The sequence below is a fragment of the Echinops telfairi genome, unplaced genomic scaffold (assembly GCF_000313985.2).
Source record: "Echinops telfairi isolate 266 unplaced genomic scaffold, ASM31398v2 ScPeMD7_7467;HRSCAF=8505_1, whole genome shotgun sequence".
Taxonomy (NCBI): domain Eukaryota; kingdom Metazoa; phylum Chordata; class Mammalia; order Afrosoricida; family Tenrecidae; genus Echinops; species Echinops telfairi.
Genome location: NW_022111368.1, coordinates 27,393,157 through 27,407,298, shown reverse-complemented (window position 1 = coordinate 27,407,298; position 14,142 = coordinate 27,393,157). Strand labels below are relative to the sequence as shown.

At 52.5% G+C, this 14,142-nt stretch overlaps 1 protein-coding gene across 1 annotated transcript in view; it reads right to left on the bottom strand.

Moving 5' to 3' along the window:
* The window catches only part of TMEM131 (transmembrane protein 131), a 130,958-nt gene that overhangs the window by 4,092 nt on the left and 112,724 nt on the right, over positions 1-14,142 (bottom strand). The window contains exons 32-36 of the mRNA XM_045283831.1: positions 12,398-12,573; positions 8,907-9,028; positions 3,198-3,322; positions 2,853-3,002; positions 1,237-1,384 (exon numbers count right to left, since the gene is read on the bottom strand). Of these exons, the coding sequence (XP_045139766.1) occupies positions 1,237-1,384; positions 2,853-3,002; positions 3,198-3,322; positions 8,907-9,028; positions 12,398-12,573 (721 nt within the window). The remainder of the gene's footprint in view (positions 1-1,236; positions 1,385-2,852; positions 3,003-3,197; positions 3,323-8,906; positions 9,029-12,397; positions 12,574-14,142) is intronic.

The window sequence follows — 14,142 nt, the reverse complement described above, 5'->3', positions numbered from 1 at the left end:
AAGAAAACAAAGCTCACTGCCAGAGTAGCCTCTGCCTGTTCCCGAGGCTGGAACTCTTTCATAGGACCAGAAAGCCTCACCTTTCTCCCTTGGAGTGGCTGGTGGTTTTGAACGACTGACCTTGCACACTGAAACTAATACTGACTATAAATCGATGTGGTTAGGGATGACAGTGTAGGGAAACAGGGGACATTTTAGAGACAGGTGACGTGATAGGGAGCACTGGGCAGAGAACAGGGAGTGGGGAGCCGAGGGCACTGGTCGCGCGCCTGTGAGGGGTTTCAGTTCTTGGAGTCTCCTTCCCACTGGGATGGTCAGGTGGTTACTACAGCAAGGGCCACCTGGGTCCAGTAGCCTGACTACATTTGCTGGGAGGAGGAAGCAAGGTCTTGTGGCAATCGCCCCGGCCAGGGTCAGTCGGCAGGGCGGGAGAGGTGGTGGTGGGGCGGCTCATTGTCACTGCAGCCTTTCTGCCTCCAGATGGGCAATCTCTGGTGGGCGTGCCAGGCCAACAGCCTTCAGGCCCCAGAGCCTGGCCTGGCCCCCTTGCCTGTGAGCATCAGCTGCCCAGCACAGCGCCTCGCCCACCACTGCCAGGACCTCCTCTAAACAACAGTAACTGAGGGCCAGGGACCATCCCTGGACACGGTCAGTCCTCACAAAGCCCGGACAAACCTCCGAGATAAGGCAAAGACCAGGCGGAAGAGGACGAGTCGGGTCAGGGGTCGGCCAGGAGTCCACCATGCAGGGGCAGGGCTCCAGAAGGTACCCGTGAACTGCGAAGTGGAGGCAAAAACTCCTCCTGGATTATGACTCGCAGCGACCCTACACAAGAGGGTGCACCTGTTCCTGGGGTTTTGGGACTGCCTTTCTCCTGAGGAGCAGCTGGTGGTTTCCAACTGCTGATCTTGCGATGAGTCACCCAGTGTATCGCCCACTATGCCACCAGGGCTCCTCGGAGGTAATGCTCAGTGCTGGCTGGGTGTACTGACCACTGGACGTTAGACCATCACTTTAATGTGTGGAAGAAAGAAGGGGCTCTCTACTCCTGTAAAGGGCGACAGCCTCAGTTCCACCCTGTCCTGCAGGCTAACCATGAGCCTGCAAGGACTCGATGGCAGCAGGTTTAAGTATGCCATCGCAGTGGTGAGAGAAACCAGCGTGGGGCTGCAGGGCAGAGGAGCCAGCCCACCATGCGGGCGACCCTGGGCTGGTCGTGCACCCCGTCCGTCCTACCTGCTGCAGCTGCTGTTGACGATGCTGCTGTAGCTGCCCCGGGTGGCGGGAGGTGAGGGCGAGGCAGGTGTTGGTGAGGTCTGGCGTTGTTTCAAGAAGATATCTGCGTTGAGGGTTTGCAGAGAAAGTTTATAAAGACTGTCGGCAGCTGTGGGTGAGAAACAGAAGGCTGCATCAGTGTGGCAGCTCGATCTCCACTCTTCCCGACCCGCTGCGCTCTCGGCAGCACATCTGACTCTCAAGCCCTTCTGCGAGAATGACGAGGCAGATTCCAGCGCTCGTCTCTGCTCCGCTGAAGTCCTCAAGGCCAAAGGAAGGCCTGTCTGCGTGATGGGGCTTGCGTTGCAGGTGTGCCCAGGGCTGGGCGCGCGTTGGAAGTCCCCTCGGTCATGGGTTTACTTTCTTTTGAAGGTGAAGCCTCTGAGGGGGACCCTGGGGTCAGTGTCGCCACCCAAGTCTGCACATGGGGCATGTACACTGCCCCAGGCCAAACAGCCCGAGTTCTCCACCAAGGCACCCCACTTGTGCCCCAGGGGTACTCTCTGTAGCACTCTCTGTGTTGGGGAGCCCGGTCCCTGTTGAGGGACCACGTGCTCAGTAAAGTGGGCGCTCCCTGTGCTGACGACCTGTGGTCCCATTCAAGCACATTCCTAGAGTGTCTGATGAGTCCACGTACATGGCTTTGACTTATTTTACAAGAACACATAAAATGTTAAATCAAATGAACAGGAAAAGGATCCAGGAGAGAGCTGGAACCCTAAACAAGGGCTGCCTGGGCCCCTCCTGCTTCTGCTGAGGTCCTGGGGGTGGGGTGGTGCCGTGTGGAGTCTACGGGCAGCCCACGTCTTTGCCACTGCAGCTCCATGCTTCGCACGCCTGTTGGGAGACGCTCTAGCGTCAGCTTCACGCCCAGTCCTGCTCGTCTTCCTTCCTCAGACCCGGTCCGGTCGACCCAACCCCCAGTGAGTGGGGACAAGTCCATCCTAAGGCTACACCCTGGGCCTCTCATGTCCCTTCTCTTGTCTGTCCGCTGCTGGAGGTCATGAAGCTTCTTGTCTAAGAGCCTTCTCCATGTTTGGAGCCCGTACCTACTGTGCATTCACTGAGGCCCGAGGTCACGTAGTGGGAAGAGTTCGCCGAGAACTACTTAGGGAAGTCTTTGTATGATTAACTACGCCCCCCCCCCCCCCATAACAAAGCACTGGGCAGTGGGGTGTGGGGTCCTGGCTCCCGGGGAGCAAGCTCTCCTGCGCACACACTGCTGATGTCTGGGCGTGAGCACTTTCCACGTGGGGGTCTCAGCTTAGCAGTACTTTCAACCCCTGGCCAGCCTGTCCAACAGCGGGCTGCACGCTCACAGGACAGGGTCTCCTCGGGAAGAGAACGGTACGCAGGGTAGCGGAGGGGCAATGGCTGAGGGAGGCCCTCGCCGGGAGGGACTGACACTGCGCTGCAACAAGGGGCTCCCACAGAGCCACTCTGAGGGGACGGGCAGGCCTGGGCGCGTTTCCTGCTGCTGCACCCCGGTGGCTAGGAGGCGGAACCAACTCCATGCCCTACAGGTGGGGGCGCTGTGCTAAGTGGGGCGTGTCCGTTTCTTAGGTCTCCATACTTACAGCTACCCGGTTTGTGGACAGGCACAGAGTCCCACTCCGGGGGAGGAGAGTCCTTCTCGCCCTCCGAGCTGCTCGTGTTGCCCAGTTCTTGACTGCTCGGGAGGAATTTGGCGAGGGCAGGCGGCCTGCTGTCCGCTAACTTACTTGTACCTGTGCAAAAATCAGAAGAGGAAGTTGCTGCCTGAGGACCGTCTCTTTCCTTCAGCCCTATTGCCATGAGCCTTCCAACGAGAAGAGCAGTTGCAGCCTTTATGTGACTTATAATTACAGCTGATTACCCACTGCTAACCAGGGGTGGCTCAGAATCCATTCAGAAGAACATGTGTATGGGCAAAACAACAATACCTTTCGCTTTCTGGGAATTTCGTGACTTGGATCCAGTCATCAATGCAGTTGGAAGCGGAATCTTGGTCGGGAGGTTTCTACGTTGCTTACTTTCCAACGGGGGCGTATAAGGTAGCTCTACCGAACTGAAAGGCAAGTGTGACAGGAAATTCAACTTTATCCATTTGCATTTGGTGCCGAGGAGAGACGTCATCAGTACGTCAATTCCCTGCTCTGGTTTGTCATGTACCCACGGTCCCGACTCAGGTTCTGAGACCACCGCTCAGACTGTTCCACCGACTCGGTGTACTTTCCCTCTGAGTGCTGACAAAGGGGGTTACCTCAGGCAACGTACATAAAACCCCTTGCATCAACGGCCCACTCTGGGCTGCTGGGCAGTCATTCTGCGTGTGGGCGAGCCTCTCTCAGCACCTAGGCCACTCACGATTCTTGAATGTGGAGATGCACCAAAGGGCATCTGAACACTTTTTCTCACAGGGACGGGTAAGAACAGCCACGGCAAGCCCACAGAATCTGTGTCCCACTGCAGATCTGGGGGACCGGGTTCTTCTAGTGACTCGGAGGGCGATTGGGGGGAAATGAATTTTTGCCTATTCTTCAACTAATCCTAGGAAAAACATTTAAATACTGTGTTTTCTTTTTTACGTGATCTTAGATGCTTTCTAAAGGATTTTGAGGCCAGTTTTGGAGAATAGCCCAACCCACTCCACTATGCAGGATTGACTGCGATTCGTAGAGACCCGAGAGGTGGGAGTAAAGCTGCCTCCTCGGGTTCCCAGGGCTGTGATCTCTACAGGCTGTGATCTCTTCGTCCCAGGGAGACTGCTAGGTACGAACTGCTGACCTCTTGGTCAGCTGCTGTGATGAACCACTTCACCATCAGGGCTTGCTTACGACAGTAAACACGCGCACACGACACCACACGTGGGCTTTGCATGTCCTGTAGATGTGAAGTGTGCCCGGGGCCGTTCCTGCTGGTGACCTCTGGGGAAACCCAGGGTCCACCTGACCAGAGGGCGCTGCACTGTCACAATACCAGCCTCAAGGGCGGTCTGTGCAGAGCAGCTGCTTGAAAGGCACACCAAGAGCAAGGGTGGGCCTTGGGAGGGAGCTTCTGCGACGCCAGCTGTTCAGCCATCTCCCAGGGAAGGCTGAGAGGAACCTCCGACACTCGCCAGGGAGCGCCACCCTTGGTGACATGGAAAAGCTGTCCGAGAACGGCTGCGCCCGGCCCTTCCTTTTCATGCCGTGGAGGGACGCTGGGCGTGCCACACCTGAAGTGCCCTTCCTGCTCCTCCCACCACACCACGCACGCCTCCCTTTCCTTTCAATCCGCCCCGACCCTCTAAAATTCACTGATATTGTTGTTGTTGAGAATGTACACAGCAAAGCACCTCGACTCAACAGTTTCTGCACGGACAGGTTAGTGACACGCTCATGACAAGTTCTGGCTCGTGCAACCATTTTCACCTCCCATTCTGAGTTCCTCTGAGGGTCCAGCAGCCCGTTTCCACTAGGTTCTAGCACGAATGCTGACCAGATTCCAAACGTCAGAGGCTTTACACCTTCCAGAGATCCCAGGCACCATGGCAACCACTCCCCCACCTCCCCACAAGACAACAACAAACCACTGGCGGAGCCCGCACAGCACGGAGAGTGTCATCTCTCTGGACCAGGCGGGCAGGACCGGGTGGGAAGCAGGACTAGTCAACGCAGGGCGCACGGGGAACAGGTGCCCTTCCTTACCAGGTGGGTAGTGCAACCAGGGCCACAGGACGGGGACCCACTGCTGCATGGAAAAGGGCCCACTCAGGTGACAGTAGGGAGTAACAAGGTGTGTCCCCATTTATCTATAATTCACAACTTTCCTCTAACAAACAGGGATGCTATTGGCAATTAGTGAAGAGCTAAGAGGAAGGCACCTTCTGTTAGACGGAGGAACTGGGATGTAAGCAGGAAAACAGACTGAGTGCACACTCGGTACTGCTCGGGGCGAGGCCTGCCGCTACACTTCTCAGACTTACGGGTCCGTGAAAACTCCATCCTTTCAAGTGACAAGGCCCTCACGACACACTTAGTCCTATGGTGGTGGAGGTGGTATGCATGTGCGAGTTATTTTTGAATTACTCATTTATAAGTGGAAAGAATGTCTATTTATATAAAGCTTAGCTCTGTACCACTGTCAAATTAATAGGCCTTTAAGAAAAGAGGTGCCAGACAACAATCTTAATTTTGATCATTCATACTTTCCTAAATTAAGCCAGACGATCTCTATCAAGAAACCTTAAACAACAAAAAAAGTTTCGGAGTAAATGGACAGAGCACCAGCTGAACTTCAGCCTGTCTTCCTGAAAGGGTGCAAGAGAGTTGGTGCAGATGCCGAGCTGATTGGTTGTACTGACGTGGTGCCTGCTCTTTCAGGGAGGGGGAGGGGTGGGGAGGCAGTGCTTAGTGCAGTCAGGGTCATGGTCAGAACAGAGTTGGGCGCTCCCTGTGCTGACGACCTGTGGTCCCATTCAAGCACATTACTAGAGTGTCTGATGAGTCCACGTACATGCCTTTGACTTACTTTACAAGAACACATAAAATGTTAAATCAAATGAACAGGAAAAGGATCCAGGAGAGAGCTGGAACCCTAAACAAGGGCTGCCTGGGCCCCTCCTGCTTCTGCTGAGGTCCTGGGGGTGGGGTGGTGCCGTGTGGAGTCTACGGCATGATGGAAAAAATGGGCAGCCCACGTTTTTGCCACTGCAGCTCCACGCTTCGCACGCCTGTTGGGAGACGCTCTAGTGTCAGCTTCACGCCCAGTCCTGCGCATCTTCACGGCTGTTGCTGTGTGTGAGCCTGTTGCTGTAGTCATGGTGTCGGCCCATCTTGAGGGTAGTCTTTTTCTCCAGGGCCGGGCCCTCCTGAGTACATATGCCTGCAGTCTGAGAGACAGAGGCTCATCATTCTTGCTTTCCAGCTGCACTTCCTCCACGGCAGACTTGTGCTTCCTTCTGTCAGTCCGCTGGCAGATTCCAGCTAATGCAATCATCCAAAGGTATCAATTCCTCACCAGTCTACTTACCACTCTCCAGCCTTCACCGAGGTTGAAACCAGCGTGGCTGGCGTCAGGCTCACCCTTGGTCTTTAAAGTGACATCATTAACTTTTTAGCAAGTCAAAGAGACCTCTTGCAGCTTTGCCAGGAGCAGTCAGTCACGTGATTTTTCCACCGCTTCTGCTATGGGCAAGGAAAGTGACGTGGCTGACGACGTCAACCTTTTCTCCATCTACCACACTGCTACTCACTAAGTGTAAGGATTATGGGTTTATCTATGTTACCGGACATTCCATGATGAAGGCGGCAGTCACCGATCCTCACCAGTAAGGGCTTCATGTTCTCCTCACTTTCAGCAAGCATGCTGCGTCATCTGCACATCCCAAGTGGTTCATAAATCTTCCACTGATCCCGATGCCATGCTACGGTTTTTTTTTGGAGGGGGGAAATCATTTATTTGAAGTCAATTGCTGAGAATGGGAGAGGACGGGGCTGTAAAGTCAAAGATTGTGTCTAGGCCCTTTCTCTAGCTCCACCAGCACATTAATAAGAACACGAGTTCCATGAATTCTTTAACCTTTAAGGATTTAGTCTTTAGGCACAGAGATAACCACTGGACTGTGAACAACAAGGTTGGTAGTTCAAATCCACCAATTGTTCCATGGGAGAGATGAGGCTGCCAGTTCCTACATGAGTCAAAGTCAACTTGATGGCAGTGGGTTTGGCAGTAAGGAAGGTCAATGGTCACTCTAGCCTGCAGCTTACTTGGGAGCTCAAAGTCCTTACACAGTCAGCGGCACTGAAGTGAAGCCTGTATAAACCCTACAAAGTAGGTGACGGTCAACTTACTGCTTCGCCAGAAAGATGAACATCTAACAGGGCTTGATAAAAGAGGATGCGGCTAGGGTTAACATACACTATCCGTTCTACAAACACGAGGTCTCGGCCGCCGACCTCGGGGAGCAGAGCCAGTACACAGGGCAAGTTTGGTGGCAGTGTCCCCGGTAGGGTGGCTTCTCCAACCCCCAGAAGCCCATGCTGTAAAGTGTGTGGTGGCAAGAATTATCACACCCTCTCACAAGATCTGCAGGTATAAAAGCAGTTAAAAAAGTTCTTGGATATACAATCCCCATATACTTTGTATATGATCAAGGACCCAAGCCCCTTGAAAAAGCCTACAAAAATAATCTGTAGCCATTACTGTCCTGGGGTGCTAAAACACTAACCCTAACCAAACCAAACCGAACCGAAAACCCTAACTCGTGGCCACTGAGTAGATTCTAACTCATGGATCGGACACAGCAGAGCTAAATTTTAACGGAGCATAACTCTGAGACTGTAACTTTTCATGGGAGTAGAAAGCTTCGTCTTTCTTCTGGGGGCTGTGGTAGAGGTAGAGGTAGAGGTAGGTACGACTACCCCATGGTCCTTGGCTGCAAACATGCAGGTCGGGGCTCAGGGGTGTGTGTGTACACCAGCCCCCCCCACCCCCATGCCCCCGTCTCCCCATGCAGACCTGAAGTACTTACGGCAGACAGCGCATGCCATCCTGACAGGCTAATACAATGCTGTCATCACACCCTGGGCCTTCAGCCACATGCCGAGGAGAGGTTCTTGTTTAAGGAGGCTGTCAATCTACACAGGAGCAGATAGCCTCAACTTCCTCCTTCAGAGTGCTGGTGGCTTTGAACTGCTGACCCTATAGTTAGTAGCCTAATGCATATCCACCAAGCCACCAGGGTTGGGGATAGAGTGTAGGTTATTGGTGTTATGTTAAAGCTCATGCATCAATTCCAGAATCAGAATGAGGACAGACCTTTTTCAAATCTAAGGCCTGTTCTACTGCTGACCAGCTAGCTATGTCTCCCTTTTAAATTATCCCCACTGTCTTAGATGTACTGGGCCAATGGCCACCCACCACCGAAGACAGCAAACGTGGCTTCCATACCGAGAATCTGCTTTATCTGTTGAGCAAGGAAGGGCATTATCAGTGATGCTAAAACCACAATTAGTTCATTAGGTGGATAACGACCCATGGTGCAAATACCTAAATCAGTAACACAGCTATTTGACTCATTCACCTACTTAGGACAACATTTTGCAGTCAGCCTTTCCTATGGGGACTGAACAGAAGTTATTTACTGGTAGAATTATCTGAAAGGTTATATGGGCCCTGCAAACTTAGCAGGTAAGAATAATCTCTTTCAGTGTTTAAGGGCAGAGAGTTCTAGATCCCAACCGCAGCGCTGGGTTAGCGACTCAGCAGATTCAAAGCCCCTCTGCAGAGAAGTTACATCAGTAGCTGTGGCCAGGCCATCAAGGTCACTTCTGGGCTCTGCCTAACACACATGACCAACCTCCATGCGCCTCCTAAAATGCTCTGTGGGCTCCTGTCTGCTGCCAGCAGCATGAGGCTGTCTCTACCCTACATCAGGGCGGCCAAGTGTCTGCACACTACGATGTTCATCATGGAAACACTGTCCACGGTGGACACACAGAGGGCCCTCACCAAAAGATCAACGAAACACCCCAGACTCAAGAGCACTGTGATGCAGAACACGGCTTTTGCTGCAGAAAACAAGGACGCAAAGTGAGCAACCAGGCCCTGGTGTTTACCAGTAACTTTGTGGACACACCGTATTCTCCGAACTCACTTGTTCTCCTTACCTGGGCTTCATATCTGTGGGGATTTCTTTTTTAACATTTAAGAGCTTTTTGCTTTTTTGCTTCACTGCTTCATTTTCATGTTTTTCAGGCATGGCTTGTTTTCCCTTTTGTTTTTCTGTATCCTGTAAGAAATTTACACTTAATTGCTGAGAAGGATGAATACAAGGGACTGAAATTAGTCCGATTTGAAGGCACAGGCACAAAAGCACAGACAGAGAATATATATACACGCGTTGTATGTATAAATATAAGTACATATATATACACGCTGTATGTATACATATAAGAAGTACCTTTCTCCAAAGCTCTCTTTAATTATTATGGTCCTGTCAGTTTTCTAGCCTTTCTTGGCTATGATGACATTTGATTCTGTGTGGGTTATCAAGAATGCTGTCTGAAATCACACTTCTAACCCTATGCTACCGTGGTGGGTGGTGGATGGAGCAGCGGTGGCGGCAGCAGCAGCAGCAGCAAATGGGTAGCTAGCTGCTTAGAGTTAAGGGAGAAAACCTTGCATTTTTTTAAATACAGAAAACATTTAACAAAGAGGACAATACAGAATTAAATGCTATGACCAAGGTGCCTAATCCTGAACAGGAGCAATCGGAGGCAGCAGGCACTGAAAACAAATCAAGCCAGACTCATTGCCCTTGAGTGGACACCGACTGGTGGTGACTCTACACTGCATGGCAGGGCTGCCGCTGGGCGTTTCCGAGACGAACTCTCTTCGTGGGAGTAGAAAGCCCATCTGTGCAAACTGGGACCTGCCCCTGCGGCTGTCAGTAATAAAGCAACTGTCTACAGTGTTGCAGTCCGTTTAGTATTAATGTTCACCACCAGCACAGTGGGGCTTGTATTTTCACTTATTCAACAAACACCTATTGGCCACCTACTTGATAACAGGCATTGGGGTTACCACATGGGCCCAGGCCTCCTAAGTCTCAGATCACACACACAGGACAGAGATCGACAGGAATGCTTGATGTAAAATGTTCCCTGGCCACGAACGGAGCACAGTATCTGGCTGGCGTGTGGTCTGGGAAGACCACGCCTGAGTTCCATCTCAAAGCGGGCTTGTGGCCTGCTGTTCTGGTCCTTGGCAGATCAACACATAAACTGCATTTGCACCTTCTGATCGTAACCTGAGCTTGTTGTGGCACCTGAGCATGAGCCCGGTGCGCTGGTCTCTCCAACGGGCGCTGACTCGTGAGCATGGGGAACGCGTGTATGACAGTGGCAATGAAAGCGAGGAAAACCACCCTGGCCCTTCACACAGATAGGAGTGAGCAGCACGGGACTCACAGGGCTGAGCAGAGAGAACACACACTCAGCCAACAGCTGTGGGTGCTGGGGGAGTTAAACTCGGCTGGGAGCCCTGGTGGGATAATGGTTACGTCTGTGTGGCAATCTGCAATGGTCACAGTTTGAAACTAGCAGCCACTCTGCAGGAGAAAGGCAGGGCTTTTTACTCCCATAACCAGGTACAGTTGCGGAAACTCACGCGGCAGTTCCACCCTCTCCTATAGGGTTGCTGTGGTCGGCACTGACTCGATGGCACGGAGTTTGGTGTTTTGGTTTTGTGGGGAGTTGCAAGCATGGGACAACAGGTCTATCAAACAGCTGTCCAGTTGCACCGTTTCTGGCTCTGAGGGCATCCTGGCTTTCAACATGTCATCATTACCTTACAGACGACACGCCAGGTCAGTCACTCTGAGGTACGGTCCCGAGTGCATGACCAGAGATCAGGCAGCGCAGTAGTTGCTGACTGTGTGGAATAGAAAGTCCTTTGAGGACTGTAAGCGGCTTGAGGCAGAAGGCCTGGCTTTTGCTGTTGTCGTTCACTGCTGTTCCCAAGCCCCCAGCACGAGGCCAGGCACCCCGGCACTTCAGAAACACCTGCTGTTTCTTTGAAGGGGTAGGGTGGGGCTGGAGAAGACACAATCTAGTTGGGAAGATAGTATTTCATACACATAACCAGTCAGGAGGAAATGCAAGCACAAAGCTACTGTATGTCGAGGCGGCCGCTGCATGAATCACGGGGAGAGGGGTACTCCGCAGGGGTGTCAAGGAGGAGGCGAACTGTGGAATTGTGTGTCTGTAAAGACGCACATGCCATGGAAGATGAAGTAGAGGTGCACAAGAGGAGGAGGTGCACGAGAGCTGCCGAGCTAGGCCAGTGGGTGCAGAGGAGGCTGGCGGGTGGCCTTGGCTGGAGAGCAGGGGCCACCGATGAGCGCTAAGAGGCAAGAAAGGCAGAAAAGCAAGCGAGGGAAAGCCGTGAAGAGAGCCTGTGTCAGACACCTCACACGCACACGCTGCTGTGACTGCCGAGCCCACACTTGTGTTAGCAGGTGGCAACTGGCTTTTCTGAACCTACTGAAAAAGCTGTCTGTTAAGCACAGCTCTCCAAGCCTGGCCACCTACTGTTCGAAGGGCACACAGCGCCTCACGGCACATGTGAGGGCCTGCACAGGGAGAGGCAGCTGGCAGGGAAAGGAAGATAGATGCAAATTTTATCTTAGAAATGAATGTCTGCAGCTGACACTCGGTATCCTTAAGGAGAGAATCCCTTAGGCCACTGGACTAAAATTGAAAAAAACAAAACAAAAAACCCCCAAAACAAACGGGTCAACATGGGTGGCTGGGTGCCAACATGAAGGGCTACCTGAGGATTGTTTATGCTTGAAATATCCTTATCTAGAAATAAAAATGTCAAAGTAGAATCACAGCCTCCATTGCCTGCATATCACTTATGCCTGACACCCTATGCCAGATTGCCAGTCCGCCCAACCCTCTATTGACTTACTGCCTAAAGCGATTTCTGATGCTAACGACCACCCCTGATGTCAAATTTACTTCAGAAAGCAATGCCTGCAGCTGGCATTGCTGGCAACCTTCCGTCTCTAAGCTGAACTGAAAAACGGGGCAAAATGAAGATCTGAGGGGGGCGGGGCGGGGCAGGGTTCCCAGGTCCCAGTGACCACTGAAGCCTGGACTCTTCTCTGCCACCACCCACGGGCCTGCCCCCAACAAGTGCTGACAGTGCCACGCGATGGACCAGGCTCAGCACCATTGAAACGGTACGTAATCCCCTGAGATGTAGATTTTGAAGTAAGTCTCACGAGGTAAGAGTGTAGTTACTGTTTCAGACAGTCCCTAGCTTCCAAGCAGTGTGTCCACCTTCTAGCTCTTTCGCTTTAGGAGTAATGCTTCCAAAGCGTGCTTCCTGGAGGGAATCCAGGACTGCACCCACGAGCTCTGGCTCCCGCAGGACAGCGATGGAGCTGGGTGCGAGCAGGGCCGGTGCATATGTAAGTAGCCCATGGGAGTGGTTAGCACTGCCTGAGGCAGCAGTGCGTCTCGTGCACGGGGAGACACCCCCCCCCCACTCCCTGGAGCCCTGGTGGCACACCTCTCTGAGCAGTGGGTCTGTGTCTGAGGTCTCGCACAGGGAGACACCCGCCCCCCTCCCTGGAGCCCTGGTGGCACACCTCTCTGAGCAGTGGGTCTGTGTCTGGGGTGGAGGTCTCGGTGGTGGTGGAGGAGCTGTCGTCATCGGCCAGGCAGTCTTTCAGCTCGTCCTCCTGTGGCTTCCCCTTCCCTTTCTTCTCCTTTTCTTCTTGCTTCTTGGGGGTTTTCACCTTGCGTTGAAGAGGCTTTCCTTTCCCTAAGAACGAAAATCGACGTAAAATAACTCTTGTAAGAAAAGGCTTCGGAGAGGCTCAGACTCTCTTTTGATTAGTAAACATTTCTTTTCTAGACTTTCTTATCCAAAGACCGCTTATGGAGTCAGGTTTTGACTTTTTGATCAGAATATTTTCAAAACCCGACATCATTTGCAGACAAAATGCATCCAATCTGTGTGCAGCTCAGTGAGTTTTGACACGCCTCTGGCTCCAGAACATTCTAATACGCCTCAGAGGGTGTCATGGAAACTAGACATGAAAGCTAGCCACACCCAAATCAAACCTCCTGTCACCGAGGCAGCTCTGACTCAGTGTGACCCTACAGGGCAGAGCAGAGCTGCTCCTGTGGGTCTCCAAGACTCTACAGCAGTGGTTCTCCACCTTCCTAATGCCAGGACCCTTTCAGACAGTTCCTCATGGTGGTGACCCCCCACCATAACATGATTTTCATTGCTACTTCATCACTGTAATTTTGCTACTGTGATGAATCGGGCGACCCCTGTGAAAGGGTTGTTCGACCCCCAGCTTGAGAACTGCTGCTCTAAATCTTTTCGGGAGCAGAACGCCTCATTTTCCTCCCTCGGAACACATGGGCTTCTGGTGAGGGGGTTCTCAGCCTGCTGTACTTTAGAACAACCTTGGGGGTGAAGTCCGTTCACTACAGCTGTCTGGATCTCACCCAGAGAGCGTCCGATTCAACAGTACTGGCTGGGAACTGGACCTGGGTGGACCTCTAAGAGCTGCTTGAGATAGTTTAGTTAACCAGGCCTGAGGATCACTAGTCTGCAGAACTGCCAGTCCACTTTCTCTCTGTTCAGGATGCACCAGTCCATGTCCTCTATTTCACTGAGTCCCCCATCTCCACTCAGCAGCCGAACCCTTTGGTGAGCTCTGCATTGAGTTTATTCTACCTAAAACGAGACCGCCGCCGCCACCACCACCAAAACACCCAGGGCCGGCGAACTGATTCAGACCATGGTGACCTGTCATCTCGTTCTAAAATTTTCATTTCATTCTTTATAGCTTCCATTTCTTTGCTCAAACACTCGGTCGTTTTGTGCGTGTGCAAGATCGCTCCCTGAGAAGTCCTGTGACCCCAGTCCCTCACCTGTGCTGGACTCATGGGCGGTGGTTGATCGCCAAGGGCAGGAAGGCTGCTGGCTACTGCTGAACGGGGCTCCTCCGCTGACACCATCTCTAAGCTAAGAACTGGCTTTCTCAGACTAACAGGGTGTGAGGGGATCGAGATGCTGACAAATGTCCACACCTGACGACTGGCCAATGCGTGCCCTGTTGTACTCAGAGAACAGAAGGAACGGTTTATAGCACTAGGCAATGATCTCGGGCCACGCTCTCCCATCGCCAACAGACAAATCACACAAGCAGGAGCCCTGCTGGTTCAATGGTTAAGTAGGGGCTACAAACTTAAGGATCACTGGTTTGAATCTACCAGCAGTTCTGTAGGAGAAAAGATTGCTGCTCAACTTCCAATCTGTTCCCATAAAGCCTAGGAAACCCCAGGGGGCAGCTGTATCTGTCATATGGGGTCT